The sequence below is a fragment of the Heterocephalus glaber genome, unplaced genomic scaffold (genome assembly GCF_053883595.1).
Source record: "Heterocephalus glaber isolate CG9 unplaced genomic scaffold, H.glaber_assembly_v1.0 deba00001509, whole genome shotgun sequence".
Classification (NCBI taxonomy): Eukaryota; Metazoa; Chordata; class Mammalia; order Rodentia; family Bathyergidae; genus Heterocephalus; species Heterocephalus glaber.
The window spans coordinates 44,922,161-44,940,368 of record NW_028258325.1 but is presented as its reverse complement, the minus strand read 5'-3'; the positions used below and the strand labels follow the sequence as shown (position 1 = coordinate 44,940,368).

Here is an 18,208-nt window from a genome sequence, read left to right as displayed (position 1 = left end):
AATTAGAAAGTAAAATTCAAACTTGCTTTTTCAGAAAATGCACCTGGATGTAGATTAAGCTATAGTTGAATTACCTCTGATATGCTAAGTTGCACAGTTATATGTAATGGAGAGAAGGTTATCAATAATGCTAAGGTAAGGGCCACATTTATGATCTTCCTCTTTATCCTGAATTTGTAGAAGGAGCAACACACAGTGAACACCGAGCTCTCATGTCTGAACTCAAGATCCTCATTCATATTGGCCACCATCTCAATGTGGTCAACCTTCTAGGTGCCTGTACCAAGCCAGGAGGTGAGTCACTGTAGATAGTTCTGGTGGCCTGATTTTGACACTTGCTGCTCTGTTAGTATTTGAAAGAAACAATGTAATTCCTACTGCCTTGATTTCCTTAACTGGGAACATTACGCAGATTCCTAGATAGATATTTCATGGAAATTTAATGGGCACTACAATCAAATTATTCTAACGGTTCCTCTGAATTAAGGGATGTGACATCACTATGTATTCAGATTAGAAAAATAAACGTCCCCCAAAGACTTGAAAACAAAAGACCTTAAGAGTAGTTCCTATCTCTGTCACCTCCCCTTAATGCAGTCATGTCTGGTGATTGCATTGAAAAGCAAATAAATGGATAGAGTTTCTCAAATTTAGTATAATGTCATGGTGGTATTGCCTTTTGGAAAAAGAAAAACTATAAGATAGCGGAATTGGAAGCAGTTGACTTGTACAATCTATGCTAAGGAAAGGTTGTATGTAACCTTCTTGCCAGGTATTTTGGGTTTGTCAATATATTAAGCACTTAGTGAGAACAAATTTTCTTTTCTTGACATACAATCTGCCTGAAGGGCCTCTCATGGTGATTGTGGAATTCTGCAAATTTGGGAACCTATCAACTTATCTACGGGGCAAGAGAAATGAATTTGTCCCCTACAAGGTATGTGGTTTCCTAGCTCAGCTTCATCTTATAAAATGGAGGAAAACTCATAGTGGTACAGGTTGGCTTTTTAGTTGAAATTCTGTGAGGAGCATGTGAGAAATCTTCTCACATTACCTCTGGATAGTTGTAACTTCCGCTATTACCTTCTGGGGAACATGTGCTTCTCTTGGTTTAATTTTGCAGCTTCAATCCCCTAGTCCATTATAGATGGGGAGAAGGTAGATATGATGAAGGGAAAGGAAGGGCAGAGGAAAGAACAGTTCTGGATTATGCTTTCTTTCCCTTAGCCACATCTGGCTCTGTGTAAGGTATATTCCTCCATAAAGGGCACAGTGAGCCAGCATGGTAGTGCATGCCTTGTAATCTCAGGTACTTGGGAGGCTGAGGGAGGAGGATCACAAGGTGAAGCCCAGCCTGGGCAACTTAATAAGACCCTGTCCTAAAATAAAAATATAAATAAAGGCTGAGTATGTAGCTCCATGCTCCTTGGGTTTAGTCTCCAGTACCACAAACAACAACAGCAAAAGAAAATCAAAGGGTGTGCTAAAGTTTGTGATGTGTCTTCTGAGTACAACTTAAAGTGAGATTTATCTCAGCTAACCAAGGAGCTTGGCTTTATGGAAGAAACCCTATGTGTACAATACTTGCCCCAGATTTCAACCTAGAAACTGCATAACCCTGAATTTCATGTCATTTTTGTTTGCTTTTTAATAGTTTCAATGGCTTGTACAATTTGCTATCTTGTAGAGACCCATTTTGTACTCAAGGAATTTGCTCGTTTACTTCTTTATAGACCAAAGGGGCACGGTTCCGTCAAGGGAAAGACTATGTTGGAGAAATCTCTGTGGATCTGAAACGCCGTTTGGACAGTATCACCAGTAGCCAGAGCTCAGCCAGCTCTGGGTTTGTTGAAGAGAAGTCCCTCAGTGATGTGGAGGAAGAAGAAGGTACCTGCTGTTGCTACCTCCATGCCCAGTGCATGCTCATATAAGAATAGACAAGGTCACAGGGTGTTGCAAATAATTTGGTCATGGGAAAAATTTTATATTTGAAGGAGCTGTGAAGTACTTGGCAGCTTCTTTTCAGTCTTTCCAGAAATGAAATGTTCAAGCCCTAAACAAACAGTGGGCTATATTGTGAGGCAAAGGAGAACTATCCCAAGAAATCTGGTAGCCCAAGTGGGCTAAGCAGTTGCTAACAATCTAACCAATATCCTCAAAGTACTGCATCAACATTCACTAGCAGGAGAGGCTCAGCGCTACGTTTTGGAATGGGAAAGGAGGCTCTCTGGTACTCAGTTAGCCTCTGTATGCCTTAAATGGCTCAGCCACTTCACCAGTACCACAGAAATCTTTCAGTTCAACATACCCAGCCTTCTCCAAGGCAGTTTAGTAGCTGTCTGTTGTTTCTACTCTACCCCAAGTGGCATATGGTGGAGGCTTGGTAAATAGACTTGGCTTTTTTTCATGTGTTCCCAGTGATATTTTAGTGCTCTTTATGGCTTCAGCCTAACCTCTAGGTCTTCAATTAGTTCCAGGATACACTGTATCTGCTCTCCTCAGAAGGAGCAGAGACTTCCTCTTGGATGGTAATGGGCTTCCTGACTTCTGGCTCCTCTTAAGGTGTGAGAAGAAATGCACTTTTTTTTCCCTTGACACAAGGCTATAGATAGAACTTAAGTCTAACATTGTTCTCTTAGAAGCTAAGTAGGCAGCATGAGGCCTGGCGAGGTTGTCTCAGCCTCATCTAATGGGGCCCACTATTGAGTGGAGCCATCTCTGCCCCTCTCCTTTTCTCTCCAAAATGGTGGTCAGTGAGCTGGAGACCCAAGAGACTGAGGTAATATGTTGGAGTAGAAAGAACATTGGTCTGAAATTTTGCCTTAATTTCTTCATTTGGGAAATGCAGGGATCTCACTAATTGCATCTGAAGAGCCCTTTAGCCCTAAGTACATAACAAGTCATTGAGAAAAAAGTTATTATAACTAAGTTTGTGTTTACTGTGTTATTTGTGTCCAGGAAAGAAGCCATGAGTCTTATCTTATCTGACCATAGTTAGGAGATCATTTTGAAACACCCATTAATGTCTTCATGTTTATTTCTACCAATTGCACTGAAATAAATACTACCAATTTACCTAAATTCATCTTTCTCTCATGTTCCTGTTACCTCTCATTTATATCCTTGGAGGAAAATGCATCCTTGGTGCAGGCCAAATTTAATGTGTTTATAGCACTTTGTAACATGAAAGCAAGAGAAGTAAATCTATTTCTGGTATTTTTAGTTATCTGTTGTAGAGTGTAGTTTAACCTTTGGTCTTTGTCCCAGGACAAAGCCTGGAGAGAAGAGATTTGATGACCCTGAATATTGTTGTTTATTTTTAGACTTCTTGATATGAAACTATTGTTTATCCCTCTGGGTACATGAAAAAACCCCATAACAGTTTAAAACGGCAAATTTGAAAAAGTCCTTTGTCTTCCTGTATCTATGCCAGTTTTACCTCTATTCTGTCCTCTGGATTTACTGGTTCAATTTGACTAAAATGGAAAAAACAGTTTTTTCCCTTAGTGATATGACAAAGGCTGATAATACTGGGACCCAGCAAATTGACAGAAGACAGGCATTTTCTCTCTGCTTCTATTTTCTGAAAATCTCTTCCCAAGTCTTGAAAAAGATTACTGTAGCGAACTTAGAGAGTATTGACGGGTGGGAATACTCAATTGTGTCCTCTTGCCTCTTCTAGCTTCTGAAGAGCTGTACAAGGACTTTCTGACCTTGGAACATCTCATCTGCTACAGCTTCCAAGTGGCTAAGGGCATGGAGTTCTTGGCATCACGTAAGGTAAGACAGGTCAAAGGGGGAAAGGAAGCTCTTCAGATCACAGGCTTGGAAACAAGATGTCCAGAGCCAGTCACAAGTGTTTGTATGGGATGGAAATTTATTCATCACTTGGAAGACTATAAAGAGGTCCACTGGAGAGGCTCTGTTTCTGCCGATGAAGGAATTTCATGTAATTCATTCAAATGATGAATACTTACTGAGCATCTGCTAAGTGCCAGGCAGACCTTTAAGCACAGTTGTGGTAAACCAATAAACAAAAGTCTTCACCTTCGTGGAGTTTATATTCTAGTGGATAAAACAGTAAATAAACAGTATAAAGAAGTAACATACATAGTAGGCTACACAGGGGTATATGTAGTGCGGAAAAGTAAGGAAAGGCTTATAGCATGTAGAGGAGGGACATTTTTGTGTGTGCATTTCCTTCTATGTGTGTGTACTTCAGTTTTAAACAAAGTAGACAAGGAAAGCTTTATTAAGAATGAGACATTTGAGCAATAACCTACAAGAACTGAAGAACTAGGTCTTGCAGATATCCTGGTGTCAGGGTCTATTTTGAATTTATTTAACATTCATAAACATCCATCAAAAATATTTGTTAATAGTATAATTAGAAACCAGGAAGGACTGCTTCAGATGAGAGCAGTTAAAAGAACTAAAATTAGGAAGTAGGCCAAACAAAGGCTGAGGTGGGGACGTGACAAGTTAGAAATATTTTGAAGATTGTAAATACCATGGGGAGCAGGGCGAGGTCAGTGGAAGTCACCACCAACCCTGGAAAGGGTTAGATGCAGTGCTCTACATTGAATAGGAAAAATTCAAATAAATGTTCGAGAAGGGCTATCTTGACAAAATGAATTTGCTGCAGCCTAGTAGGGAAAGAAAGAGTTAAGTGTTTTTTTCTAAGTTACATTGAAATTCTTAATCAGTTTTTTGCCCTGAAGTTTAAAGCTTCTCACAGAACTCAGAGCCTGAAGATCTTAGATATGTCTACCAGATGACACTGGTGTACTCTCCTAAGAGGACAGGAAAGAAATAAGGTCTTACTGGATTCTCCCAAAGAGAGAAGCCTTTCACCCTTCTGGGAGGTTATGATTTATTACTTTTGCTCTTTGAGCTCACCAGTGAGTCAAGAAGAGAATGGGCATTGCAGTTGGAGGGTGGGGAGTGGGAATCCTTTAACTTCTTTTGCATCTACCAGGTGATTCTCAAATACTGCTGGGCTTGTTGGCCCAAAAAAGGTAGCTTTGAGGTTGTGGGGCAAGTAGGAAGTACTACCTGCTTTTGGAATCCCTGTTTTGCTCAATTATGTGAGACAATGTGCTTCATCTGGGGGAGAATGATATAGAGACCCAGGTTGTGGGGTGGGTGGGATCAGTACTGCCCAACTTTTGTGATCACTCCTGCTCTGACTTAAGATTCTCATCTAAACCTTCCATTCATTTCTAGTGTTCTCCAAGATTCTTATTCTCTGACAAATTTATCCTGTGGGACTTTAGATGAAATTATGTTGGTAAATATGGTAGCTGCTGAGAAGTGGGAAGTTAGATGAAGTTAGGGGAGAGAAAGAAAGAATTTGAGAAACTGAAAAGGACAGAATATTTAAAGCCAGGGTGAGTTCCATTTTACTTTTCAGGGCACTAGAGAATGAACCTGAATTGGGATAGGCCAACATTGCCATAATAGACCTTTATGGTAAAGCTAACTTCATTAAAAGGATGAGCTCCACCTAGAGATGCCTGTGGGGACCAGTCCAGTTTCAGTTCTGTATGGAATAGGGAAACCAACCAAGAGCTCCAGACAAATGAGAGTCTCTTGTTTCTGATTTCCGCAACTTCATTCAAAATAAATCCATTGTGGGACCATCTTAGAGTAAAACATTTTTAACCTTACATGGCATCATGTAAAAGGGATGTGTGGATGTGACCAGAAACACATTTTTAATTGTGCCCTACAGAAATCTATTTATGACTCCACCATCATACTATAACTTAATTATTTAACTCCGGAGGCTGAGGCTCTTTATGGAACAAGCAGATGTGTGTCTCACTCAATGAAACTTGCAGATTTTTTTCCTGAAGTGTTTATAAAAGATACTAACCCAGTCCTTGTTAATCAGTTGGTTCTCTGATGTGGAATTTTTTTGGAAGCATTAGGTCACAACAGATGTAGAAGAGATCAGCTGTGCTGAAACCTAATATACACATGGTTCTGTTTGTAGTGTATCCACAGGGACCTGGCAGCACGAAATATCCTCTTGTCGGAGAAGAACGTGGTCAAAATCTGTGACTTTGGCTTGGCCCGAGACATCTATAAGGATCCAGATTATGTTAGAAAAGGAGATGTAAGTTTCAAAGATGAATCTGTGATCTGTTACATTTCAGAATTCAAACTCAGGACCTGTGTTTGGAAACAAAAAATGGGTTTTTTTCTTTAAATATTTGCTAATTTGGGTTCTTATCCATTATCTTCCACTCTCTTAGGCCCGCCTCCCTTTGAAATGGATGGCCCCAGAAACAATTTTTGACAGAGTGTACACAATTCAGAGTGATGTGTGGTCTTTTGGTGTTTTGCTGTGGGAAATATTTTCCTTAGGTAAGTCACTTCTCTTTGTCCCTCCACGCAGGATGATACAGGTTGATGACCTCCAATATGTCTTTTCCTTCCTGTATTTCACCACACAAAGTAGTATTTCTTGGAAACTTTGGATTGCAAAATCTAGAAGGAAAAAATAGATATATAGATAATGAGGATGTGCAAGAATCTGGCTCAGGGCTTTCTATAAAAGAAAATCAAATCACATGATGCCCCTTGTTTTATTTTAGGTGCTTCCCCATATCCTGGGGTAAAGATTGATGAAGAATTTTGCAGGCGATTAAAAGAAGGAACTAGAATGCGGGCCCCTGATTATACCACACCAGAAATGTAAGACTGTTTAAAAATACCCTTCTTTTCTCTGTCTTTGCTCACAAATTCTTCTTGCCTTGAGAGCTTCCTGTTACTGATACTTCCTTTATGGTCTAGTTTGTGTTCTACTTTTCCGTTGAAGCCTTCCTTGGTAATTTCAAGCACAGTCATTGTTTCTTGAAGCAATAGTGCTTGCTTATCTCTACCAAGCATCTAGTTTTTATTAGATGGTAATGTCCACATACTTGAACTTCCCAGTATAGAGCTCTATGTGTGTCTATTTCACTTCAGAGCTCATGGTTGCTCTTTATAAATGTTTACCACCCAAGTGCGTATTTTGAGCATCTGATCCAAGAGGATAGAAGCAGTTAATGAAATCAGTATTTTCCTTCTCTAGGTACCAGACTATGCTTGATTGCTGGCATGAGGAGCCCAGTCAGAGACCCACGTTTTCTGAGTTGGTGGAACACTTGGGAAATCTTCTACAGGCTAATGCTCAGCAGGTTTGTAAACCTCCATTTGAGAAGCTTCTACAAAGAGTACCTGGGTATAAGGACTTTTACTGCTTGAATCCTCTTCTGGCCACCATGCTGTCTTCTTGGCCACTGAAGAAGGAGCCGAAGTCTTCCAGATCTGAGCAAACAATGCTTTTCTAAAGATGAAATCTTAGTTCATAGCCTGGGAGCAGACAGCTCTTATTCATGACTGCTTATCTTTTTGTTCAAATGCTCTTCTAAAGTTAAAAAAAACAAACTGGTTGATCCAAAGAATATCAATAATGAAAGAAATTTCTAGGAACTTTAAAATAAATTCTATAGGCAAAAATATACCTGAACTATGTAAAATCGATGTTTTTCCTCTCCTTGGTAAAATCTCAGGCCTTGATAATTTTCCCATCACATGAAGTTGTACCCTTTACCATTAGCAAGTTAATCTCAGTCAGCATCTCTTACTACACTGGAGACCAATTTTTTCCTTCTTTTCTTTTCAAAGCTGGGGAACCATGGGTCAAATCTGTTTTTATCAGTAAACCTTCCAGACATTTAAATGTATCAAATTATCCTTTCTTTTTTTTCTTGAAAAATAATGTTAAATTGTGCCACCTTTCCTCAAAAGGCCCTTCTTTTTTTCTTAATCATTTATTGCTTTTCTTTAGACTATCATCCATTTCTTCCATTGCCTTGAAATGCAGAGGTAACATCAGATGCTGTGCCCTTTGAGGGGCCTGGCTCCTGTGGAGAGGGCTTTGGGAGAAATGGTTTCTTGGCTCCACGTAGCTCTGTGTGTTTAGTTGTTTCCTCTGGGACTACAGCCTCCTTGGTCTTCACAGGAAGCTCAGTTCTCTGTGGTCTCCTTTCCCACCTTGCTTTGTCTTAACTTCTCTAATTTGCCTTTATACACATGTCCCTTTCAAGTGCCCTTTTGTTTTTGACAAACTGTTTTTAATATTGTCTTGAGGACATGTTCAAGTTGGAAAGCAACGCACTCATTCCGTAGTCAAGAAGCCCCTGTGGTCTTTGTTTTTACAAAAAGGCCCTTGAAGGACAGAAGCCATAACAATAGCACTCGGTATTTATTGTTTCAGGATGGCAAAGACTACATTGTTCTTCCAATATCAGAGACTTTGAGCATGGAAGAGGATTCTGGACTCTCTCTGCCTACTTCACCTGTTTCCTGTATGGAGGAAGAGGAAGTATGCGACCCCAAATTCCATTATGACAACACAGCAGGAATCAGGTACTATATATGGCCAACATCCCCATGGGGGCTTCAAGGCCTTCTCAGGGAGGGGAAGGTGGAAGGGAAGACATTTTGTAAAGCTACCAGATCCCACTTCCACCTAACCTGAGCGCTGACCTGCGTATAGAGGGTGATGCTCCTTGAGAGGCCTGGATAGGTGACCTGCTTCCCATCTGTAGCTCATGTTGCTGCCACAGCTCTTCTTTTAAGAATTCTTCTCCCTGCAGCTGCAAATAGCTGAAATGCCATAGTTAATCTCCAGAAAAACAGGCCAATTTTTACCAAGACATCTGTATTTAAAGCATGGCCCTGTACCCTTTTATTAATGTGAATTAAATGGCTTTGGAGAGATTCATGGAGTAAGAGTTATATGCACATATGAAAACACACTCAGAGCTCTCTGGTGAGGATGCAGCATGCCACAGAGTTGTGTCCTGAATTAGACTGGACCCCGAGTCTCAGGAGCCCCTTCCAAGTCTGATCTGCATTTTTTTGCATAATGGGACATCTGGGCTTATTTGAAACTCAGGCACTGCAGTGCTGTCCTGATCTGTAAAGGGAGCTTGCTTTTTCTCTTCCTCACCTGTGCATAAGGAAAGAGTGATCTGATTTTCTGCAATATGGTATTAAGATCACCTTTCCTATGCCTGAGGCTTCTTTGCTTTGCTTTCCTCCTCTTGCTGTGCCCTCCCCCACATCGCGGGTCTGGCCTGCCCTCCTGAGAGTGCTAAGGCTGCAAGAAAGAGTGAGGCGCTTTCTGACCTGTGTCTGGCCCTTGACCAGGGTGCCACATAACCACGCAGGCTGAGGAGACATGGGGCAGTCGCCCCACAGAAAACTGCAGGATAAGAGAAGAAAGCACGCTTAGAATGTTAAATGCCAACAAGCGAGCTTGTTGTCAAGAGTATTTGGGCATTTTGGAAGAACTTTTCCATATATTATCAGCTTTTGCCCCTCTGAGAATTCTAGTTAGGTGAGGTAGAGACTGATCTATTTTGGGTGTAGATGTTGAATGTGAGGCTCTGCTGGATTGCCTGGGGCAGTACAGTGTAGTGGGTAAAGATTAAGGCATTAGAGTCAGATAGAACTAGGTGGAGCTTCCTAGCCTGCCTTTTAGCAATTGTATGACAAGTTCCAAATCATCTTACCTCTCTTAGTTGCTTTATCTGTGAAGTGAGGCAAGACCACTGGTGCCGTCTGAAAATGCCTGTTTGAAGAATTACATAATATTATGTATATCTAAGTGACTGGCAGTTGAAAGCACCTACTAAAGGAGAGGCACCGAGTGAGTTGCTCACAGTTACGTCCCTGAGATGAAACCCATTCCTCTGATGCCTAACTCCAGGCTCTTTTCTCCAGTACCGAGGCGGGGCCTCAGAGAGAAAAGGATTCTTGAAATGAAACCACAGTTCCACCCTCATGTTTGTAAATTCCTAGTTCAAGTTCACCTGGCCTCCTAGCATGATCATTATTCCTGCAGCACTCTCATTGCTGTGTCCCCAGTCAGAGAACCATTTACTCATGAGCTCTACTCCTCATATTTCTGTTTCCAAGCACAGTGATGGTCCAAGCTGGCAGCCCCTTGGCTTGCTTGGGGCTTTACATGTGGTGCTGAGCAGGAGATGAAGCTGTGTTTGTATAATGGCAGTGCCAAACATGATCCTGGATTTCAAATGGGCCTGGTAACATTTATCCCCAGAAGCACGGACAAATGTGACACCATGCTCTCAGTGCAGGCCTGGCTCCTGTTTTCTATCTGTGAGTTTTGAATTGGTCTTTCCAATCTCGTTTCTCTTTTAGCCAGCCATAAATTGTAAAATAAAGTAAGAATTGGAATCTTTTGTCTGCATCCCTTCCTAACTCCCCCTACTTTTTTTTTCTTTTTTATAAAAATAAAATTCATGAACACCTTATTATTAGCTGGGTTAAAAGAGAGGCAGAAGAGGCATCTGCACCTTGCACACTTCACTGTGGGACTGTACTGTGGATCTGCCTCTCTGGGGAGAATGCAGTGCCCCAGGTCTACCTCTCAGGGGATGTGTTTTATCCTCTGTCAGGTCCCCAGCCCAATAGAAAAGCTGAGTGTTTCTCTCTTGCCTCTTCCGTATTTCAACTCCATTACATCATAAATAGAACTGGACGGAGACATCACTGTGGGAGCCAGCCTCATGATTTGTTGCCCCTTTAAACTATTTTACAAATATTTGTTCTGTATTTATTTAGAGAAGAAGCTGCAAAGTGTGCAGGGGAAGGAATGCTCAGGTCTAGACTTAGCTTTGTCTCTGATTTTCCCTGTGGGTTGACACTGGCTCACTTCCTGCAAGAAAACACATATTCGTTGGACTCATCTCTCTTTGAGGGCAGTTTGGAGACCATCTGTGATTGCTTTTTTATTTCCTCTGGGTTTTTCACCTCCTACTCCAAGCAGCTTATCAAAGATTTCTTTGCAGTTCTCTTCCAGAGAAAGGCTTTGGCACACAGCATTTCCTTCATTTTGGTTAATTGCTGGTGGTAATTAAGTGCCCCTTGTAGATTGATGCCAGGGAAGCGTGCTGGCTAGGTGTTCCCAGATTTGGCTCTGTAATTAGACTGCTTGAAGTGGATCTGTCCTTTCCCCACCTTTGATCTCTTCCATCCCCCACATTTCCTCCACCCCACAAGGTCAGTGCACTCAGGGAAACAAGAACAGTGCTGTGGATATACTTGGTGCTCTTTAAGGACTTGAACAATAATGGCTGCTCCTCTCTTCTTTGTTTTCCTTCTTGATGCTCTTGCAAGGGAGTCAGTTTGCGTAAAAGAAAAAAGGACCCTGCCTGTGCTTTTGGGGTTTGCAAAGCTAAGTTTGAGTTCCAGTTCTACAGTTTATTAGCCGTTTTCTTCCTGAGTCTTGGCTTCCTCATCTCCGTATGGAATGTAGTTAGAAATCTTGTTTCATAGTATGGCGAGGAGCAGATGCAACAATATCTGTGAAAAATGCTTCATCAACTCTGAAGGTCCATGCCCTTTTTTAAACTAGTGGGTGTAGAATTCAAGGAGCTGTCCTAAGGCAGCTGCATCAGTGCCCAAGCCCCTGACTATGGTTGGTCTGTGTCCAGATATCCTTGGAATCTATTCACTTCTCCAAACCCCATGGGCACTCCCTTTCCAGTCACACTGCCCTGCTTTCTTCTAGATAAGTTTAATGCCCCCCCCCCCCCCACATTGGTCTCACTGACCTTGGTCTTATCTGTCTCAAGCCAAAGTCAACTTTTGAAAGAGCTGTCTGCACTTGTCAGTTCCATGCTTCAGTGTATCCTCATTGCTTTCAAAATAATGATCCATGCATTATAGTTATGTGACTTTGGATAAGTTTCTGTGCTTCAATTTCTTCATTTGAAAAGTTGGTGTGATAATTCCCACTACTGGAGAGGAGATACCCTGTAAGATGCCTTGAGATGATCCTTGAAGAGATTCAGCACAGTATCTGACACATCATGAATTCTCAATAAGGGCTCCCGAATGAGTGAAGGGATGAATGATTGACTATAGTAAGAGTAGTTTTTGGCAACCACTATTTTAAGGGCTGGAATTAGGAAAAAATGGGCTTTGGTTGCTCCTGTATATCATGTCCTATTTCTTATGGAGTTTGCTAAGTGAGGATGTCACTGGTAAGACTCAGTTTTCTCCTCCATGAGGGAAGGAACCAGCCTCCAGGAGAAGGGGAAGGAAATTCAGCTTTCCTTCCTCTCCTTTGATCCTGAATCTATGCAACATGTTTCAGATGGCTGCTTGTGATAACGAGTAGGATGGAATCAGAGTGAAGAGTGTGTTAGCTGTCCCTGTGTACCCTTCTTGTAGAAAGGACTCCCCTTTCTCCACTTTGATGAGAAGTGTTTTGCTAGGATGGCGCAAGCTTACCCAAAGCCACATGTAAGGTAATGAACATCCTCCAGAAAAGAGTTGATGTGTTGTCTGACAAGTTTCACAATGTACACTCTGGACTTCAAAAGAGGAAAACAAGCTTTGGTTAGTAGAGCATTACTCTTCCTAGGAACCCTAAGCCCCACATTTGCCATGTTTTCATCTTCCCAGTAGCCCGTGGACTGGACAGAAATATCTATTGCCAGTACATTTTTTAATGGAGTAGTGGAGGTACAGAATTATTCGTGGCTTTCTCAAGTTTATATAGTCAATGATAGACAAAATATCTTGAGATTCTCAAGTTACTGCCTTTTCCTGAGATAGGAAACTCTGGGAGCTAAAAAGAGGGGACTGTGAGACTCAGTCTGACTTCCTTTTTGCATGCTAGACCTGTATTACACATGGGAGGAGGAAGCTGTCTTCAGGTCATTGCTGGGTTGGTCTTCAGGGAGACCTATAGGTGTTTCCTCCACTCAAGTTGATCTGTGAGCATTATCCAGAACGTCTTTCTAGGAGATGGCCAGAAACATGTGAGACACCTGGTGATACACCCAGAGCTCAGTGGAAAACTTGCATACAGTCAAGAGGCCAAGGAGAAGGCAGCTGATCACCCAGTCTGCTGTTGTTGTCTTCATTCCAGTCCTGGACCTCAGAAGCATGATTCAAAGGACAGGGCCTCCTCTATACTCTTCAGTTATATTATACTTTTAAATGGACTTTTACAGGAAATTAAGTCTTCAGTGTGTGCTAGCACACTTTTGTTTTGTTTTTCTTTTTCCAGAGGATGTTTTGAAAGTTGCTATTAAACTTGTGGTTGAAAGATAATGAACTTAGGTATCACTTGTGGTATCTGCAGCCAAATATACCACCACTCAAATATAAATATTTGCTCTTTTGCAGTCAGTATCTGCAGAACAATAAGCGAAAGAGCCGGCCAGTGAGTGTAAAAACATTTGAAGATATCCCATTGGAAGAACCAGAAGTAAAAGTAATCCCAGATGTAAGTACATCTTTTAAAAATAGTCTTAGATATAATACCAAGGATGAAATACAAGCTAGATAAATATTAGCCTAAGAATTAAGAGTCTTGGTGCCCCATTATAAGGCTGTCCTTGAGGGTGTGTGCTGTGGGGTCATTATGGAACTGGATCTTTGGTTTTACCATTAAAAAAAGCCCTCATCCAAGGTTCAGGATAGTCTAGCTTTGCATCCTATTTCACTACCATGAGGCAAATGGTCTCATTGTACACAGGGGGGTGGAGATAGGCATTCTCAGCTTCTTTGTGCATTTCCTTTTCTCCTTGGCCTAGGTTTGCTCCTAGGAAGTAGTCACTTCCTTTGGTAGCATACAGAATTTCCAGCTATGTTCCCTTTACTTTTCTCAGCAGGACATTGGAGTATATTGTTTGATAGGTTGGGTAAGAAATCAATTTAATTAAATAGCTGGTCAGTGTCTCCACTCAGTCAACTGTGCCATCCCTTTGTCTCTTAAAAAGGACAACCAGACGGACAGTGGTATGGTTCTTGCATCAGAAGAGCTGAAAACTTTGGAAGACAGAACCAAATTAGCTCCATCTTTCAGGTAAGATTTAGATAAATTATAAAAAAGTTTTCAACAGGCATTTTTAGAAGCAACTTGGGACTTTTATTGTAGGTACAGTTTGCTCTTTTAGTATCTTTGATACTTGGGGAAATTAGCATCCATGAATTAGCAATCTAATAAAGAATTGAAGCAAATCAAACAATGAAAGTGAGAAGTCTAAAAAAATTCTGAAATAAATTAGAGGATTTGGTCAATTTCAGTGATTAAATGTGTGAATACTTGTGAGTTTCTGAGCATACTAACTATGGTGAGTAGTTTATCTGGCACTGGCCAAATAACAAAGAGGTCATTGGATGTGATCCCTAAGGCTGTTGATAAGATTAAAATCTTAGTGAAATCTGAAGAATTCTCAAACTGGTAATTAAATTGGTGCATCTGTGCTTAAGAAGTATGGTATGTAAATAAATATTTAGTCAAAATACTGAAATGTCATTGCCTGAGTTATTAAGTACTTAATCGTGGGAAAGTATTAAATTTGTTTTTGAATATACTCTCCCTCATATGACTTAGTAGGAATTTGTTGTTTTCAATAGGTACACCCAGTTTCAACATAAAAATTTTTTTATAAAAATGTATATTTATGAAAATCATGGGAAAAAAGTAGCTATTTATTTGCTGGAGTATTCATTCTAAATAAGAATAGAAAAGATATTTGCTCTTCATGTAATACAGCTGTTATGTAAAATGGGAATACCAATGGGCTTTTGAATGATGCCTGTGCAATAATAACAATAAAAGTACCATTGCATTATTTCATTGCCAATAGGAAATTGGGAGCTAATCACATGTTTCATCGATTGATTAAAAACATTTATTCAGCAACTACTATGTGTCAGGCACCATGCCATTGCTTAAGACACTTAAACTAATTTTATAGGGATTAGATTGAAAGAAAAAATTGTATTCCTAGTTCTTTGAAATAATTTTTAAACCATATGTGAACACAGAGTTAATAAAATCCCTTTTTTGTAGTTTTTTAGCATGAATAATTTGGCAAAACTTCTACAAAGACAAAAAGACACCTTAGAATGGCCTGAGAAAGTGTAAATCTTTTAAGTTTTAGACTAACACCACCTGCATTTCTAATTTTGACGTGATTACTATGCCATTGAAAACAGTCTCCTATTGCTGCTGAGTGATCTGGTCTTCAACCCATCCAAGGAATGTGGTTTTCATGAATAAAAAGCAGTTTTTGACATGCCTGGCTTGATTGCACATACACTTCAAGTTATTCAAGTTTAAAGTTGCTCAAGAGCTGTATTTACACCCCACACTGCTTGTAGCCCCCTAATTGACACAGTTGGGCAGGCACAGTGAACTCTCAGAACATCCCAATTTCCTTGAATGTCATGAAAGGGGACGTTGGCTCCCATCACAGTATACAAGCTTGTCAATCTGCAAGACCATAAAAATGTTCTGTGGGTCGATGCTTTGCTTCGGTTAGCAGAGCTGCCTTTCATCTCATCCCAGGCTTTAAAGACTTGGACCTGAATAAGAGGACTTATCTGCAACCACTAATTTGTGCTGGTACCTGAAAATAGACATTGTCTATGTAAACCTGATATGCTGATTAGCAACTGGGAGAGATAGGGGGCTATGTCTCCAGGGAGATTACAGCCTGCTTGGAGCTGGGAATGGGTTTGGGGTGAAAAGCCAAACAACCGTCTTCTTTTCCAACTCACTGGGTTGCTGTTTCTTCCACAGCGGAATGAAGCCCAGCAAAAGCAGGGAGTCCGTGGCATCTGAAGGCTCCAACCAGACCAGCGGCTACCAGTCGGGGTATCACTCAGATGACACAGACACCACTGTGTACTCCAGTGAGGAGGCAGAACTTTTAAAGCTGGTAGAGGCTACACAACAGCCTGACTCTGGGACTGTGTTAAGCTCTCCTCCTGCTTAAAAGGAGATACCCACACACCCTACTCCTGGAAATCACATGAGAGGTGCTGCTCAGATTTTCAAGTGTTGTTCTTTCCACCACCAGGAAGTAGCCACATTTGATTTTCATTTCAGAAAAAGAACCTCAGACTACAGGGAGCCAGTCCTCCAGGCATTTCCTGAGAAGATGCTTGTGACCCAAGAATGTGTTTGTGTCTTCTCCCAGTGTTAACCTTACTCTTTTTTCATTCGTTAAGAAAGCCTGTATAATGTGCCCTCCTGTGGGTCCCACCATGGGTTAGAACAAAAGACATTGAAGAAATGGCTCCTTTCCCAAAGAACTAGCCATACCTGGGGAGTGGACACCTCTGTAAGACAAGAAGGTGAACTGGGCAATGTAAGTGCTTGAGGTGTTGCAGATGGGAGGGTATAGGGCTGAGTCCACCTAAGAGGCTCTGGTGAGGATGTGGTGGCGAACAAGTCTCAAGTGTGGGATCTGGAGTGATAGAAAGGAAGGCGCAAGCTTGCTTGGAGAGGGCACCGGAGCCTGCAGATGCATTGTGCTGCTGGCTCCGGAGAGGTGGGCATGTGGCCTGTTAGGAAATGTAAAGACTGCAGACGCTGTTTCTGGTTTTAGAAGGTTGCGTGCTCTTTGCATTGGGCTAAAGTCGAGTTCCTTGGGGTGTTTCCGACTCCTAATGAGAGTTCCTTCCGGACCCTTACATGTCTCCTGGCCGAGCCCCAGGAAGGAAATGATGCAGCTCTGGCTCCTTGTCTCCCAGGCTGTCCTTTATTCAGAACACCACAAAGAAAGGACATTCAGCCCGAGGCTCCCTGTCGTGTTGCAGAGTTCTGACTGTCCACATGAGCTTCTGGTTTCTTCTGGATGAATACTCACGTATCTGTCCTGGTGGGATGTGTCTGAGACTGAAAGCAGTAGTGCAGTATCATGCTGTGGTAGCACAACTTCAGGAAGGATTATACCTTTTTCTTCCTCCCCTCACCACCAACCCACTCTCACCCCTAACCCAGGTCAGTGTTGCAGTTATTCAGCCTTCTGCACTCCAGAAAACATGATTTGGTCTGTTTACTTTCTGAATATTAACCAGGTTTAAAAATTACCTTATAGCCTAAGTAATAACAACGCCTATTGTATTATTTAGACTTTTAACATATAAAGCTATTTCTACTGGTTTTTACCCTGGTTTTCTCCTTTTTTCAAAAAAGAAAATGTATTTTTCAATTGGTACCATAGTGTGAGATGCTGGGAACAATGACTATAAAACATGCTATGGCACATATATTTATAGTCTGTTATGTAGAACAAATGTAATATATTAAAACCTTATATTATGTATAATAAACTTTGTACTATTCACAATTTGTATCAGTATTATGTAGCATAACAAAGGTTGTAATGCTTTCAGCAGTTGATGTCATTTTATTTAAAAAGTTGAAAAAGGAAGGAATCTTTGAACAAGATTGTATTACTATATCAGTTCCCTCATTACTAAAATGGAGGAGGAGGAATCAGATATAATTATGGTTGATCTTCATTTTTACTTGTTCCCTTATTTCTTCTTATAAAGAATGTTTTCATAAAATGCTTATATACTTTATAAACCAATAAAGGTATTCAGAGTAAAAAATATATTATCACAACTTTCTTTTCATTACAACTATGTGATTACTTCTTCCTCCTTTTCCTTATACACATAATTCACACACAAACACATTCTTGTCATATTCTGAGCACTTTTGAGATAGTTAACACATGACTGAGAGATACATGATTCTGTGGTCCTCCAGTGAACCTCATGCCTGTTGGAACAGCCCTCCAAAAAACTGACAGGGTGGAGGTCCTTTGACAGGTGCCTGGATGAAGGATAGACCAGGGAAGCAAGGGGCAGATGTATGGTCTCCAATATTTTACTCTCTACTTAGTCAGAACATCACAGCCATCACTGCCATTTTGAACGATTGCTTTTGCCTGAATTCAGTAAGCACAATTACATAACAAATCCTTGGTACCACTAAGCGACCCTACCTTTTGTGGGGTTTTTTAAACATAAGATTTTGAAATGTTTATCTCACCAAACATACCTATCTTACTTTTCAAAATGACTTCTAGATTTCTTATCATAAGGAAGTTTTTCCCATTTCTAAAATCACTCTTTGATTGCATTTAAACCCATTTGAGATTTATTTTCACTAATGGACTGAGATAGTTTTGATTTTTTTTTTTTCCAAGCAGACCAGCAATCATGGCAGCACTGTTTATGAGATATACTTCTTTTCCCCGTGTTTGGAGAGGTCTCTATTTTGTACCGCTTTCAATCCCTCTCTTTTTACAGCGACATTCTGCACAACGTGATGATGCAAAAGAAAATGCCTTTGTGTGTG

The 18,208-nt window shown here is 40.8% G+C and overlaps 1 protein-coding gene across 1 annotated transcript in view; it reads left to right on the top strand.

The window, feature by feature from the left end:
* The window catches only part of Kdr (kinase insert domain receptor), a 44,018-nt gene extending 26,562 nt beyond the window's left edge, over positions 1-17,456 (top strand). The window contains exons 19-30 of the mRNA XM_087187672.1: positions 181-294; positions 849-937; positions 1,734-1,887; positions 3,683-3,780; positions 5,999-6,121; positions 6,261-6,372; positions 6,603-6,702; positions 7,082-7,187; positions 8,270-8,421; positions 13,225-13,324; positions 13,821-13,906; positions 15,632-17,456. Of these exons, the coding sequence (XP_087043798.1) occupies positions 181-294; positions 849-937; positions 1,734-1,887; positions 3,683-3,780; positions 5,999-6,121; positions 6,261-6,372; positions 6,603-6,702; positions 7,082-7,187; positions 8,270-8,421; positions 13,225-13,324; positions 13,821-13,906; positions 15,632-15,827 (1,430 nt within the window). The 3' untranslated portion in view covers positions 15,828-17,456. The remainder of the gene's footprint in view (positions 1-180; positions 295-848; positions 938-1,733; positions 1,888-3,682; positions 3,781-5,998; positions 6,122-6,260; positions 6,373-6,602; positions 6,703-7,081; positions 7,188-8,269; positions 8,422-13,224; positions 13,325-13,820; positions 13,907-15,631) is intronic.
* The last annotated feature ends 752 nt before the right edge of the window (positions 17,457-18,208 follow it).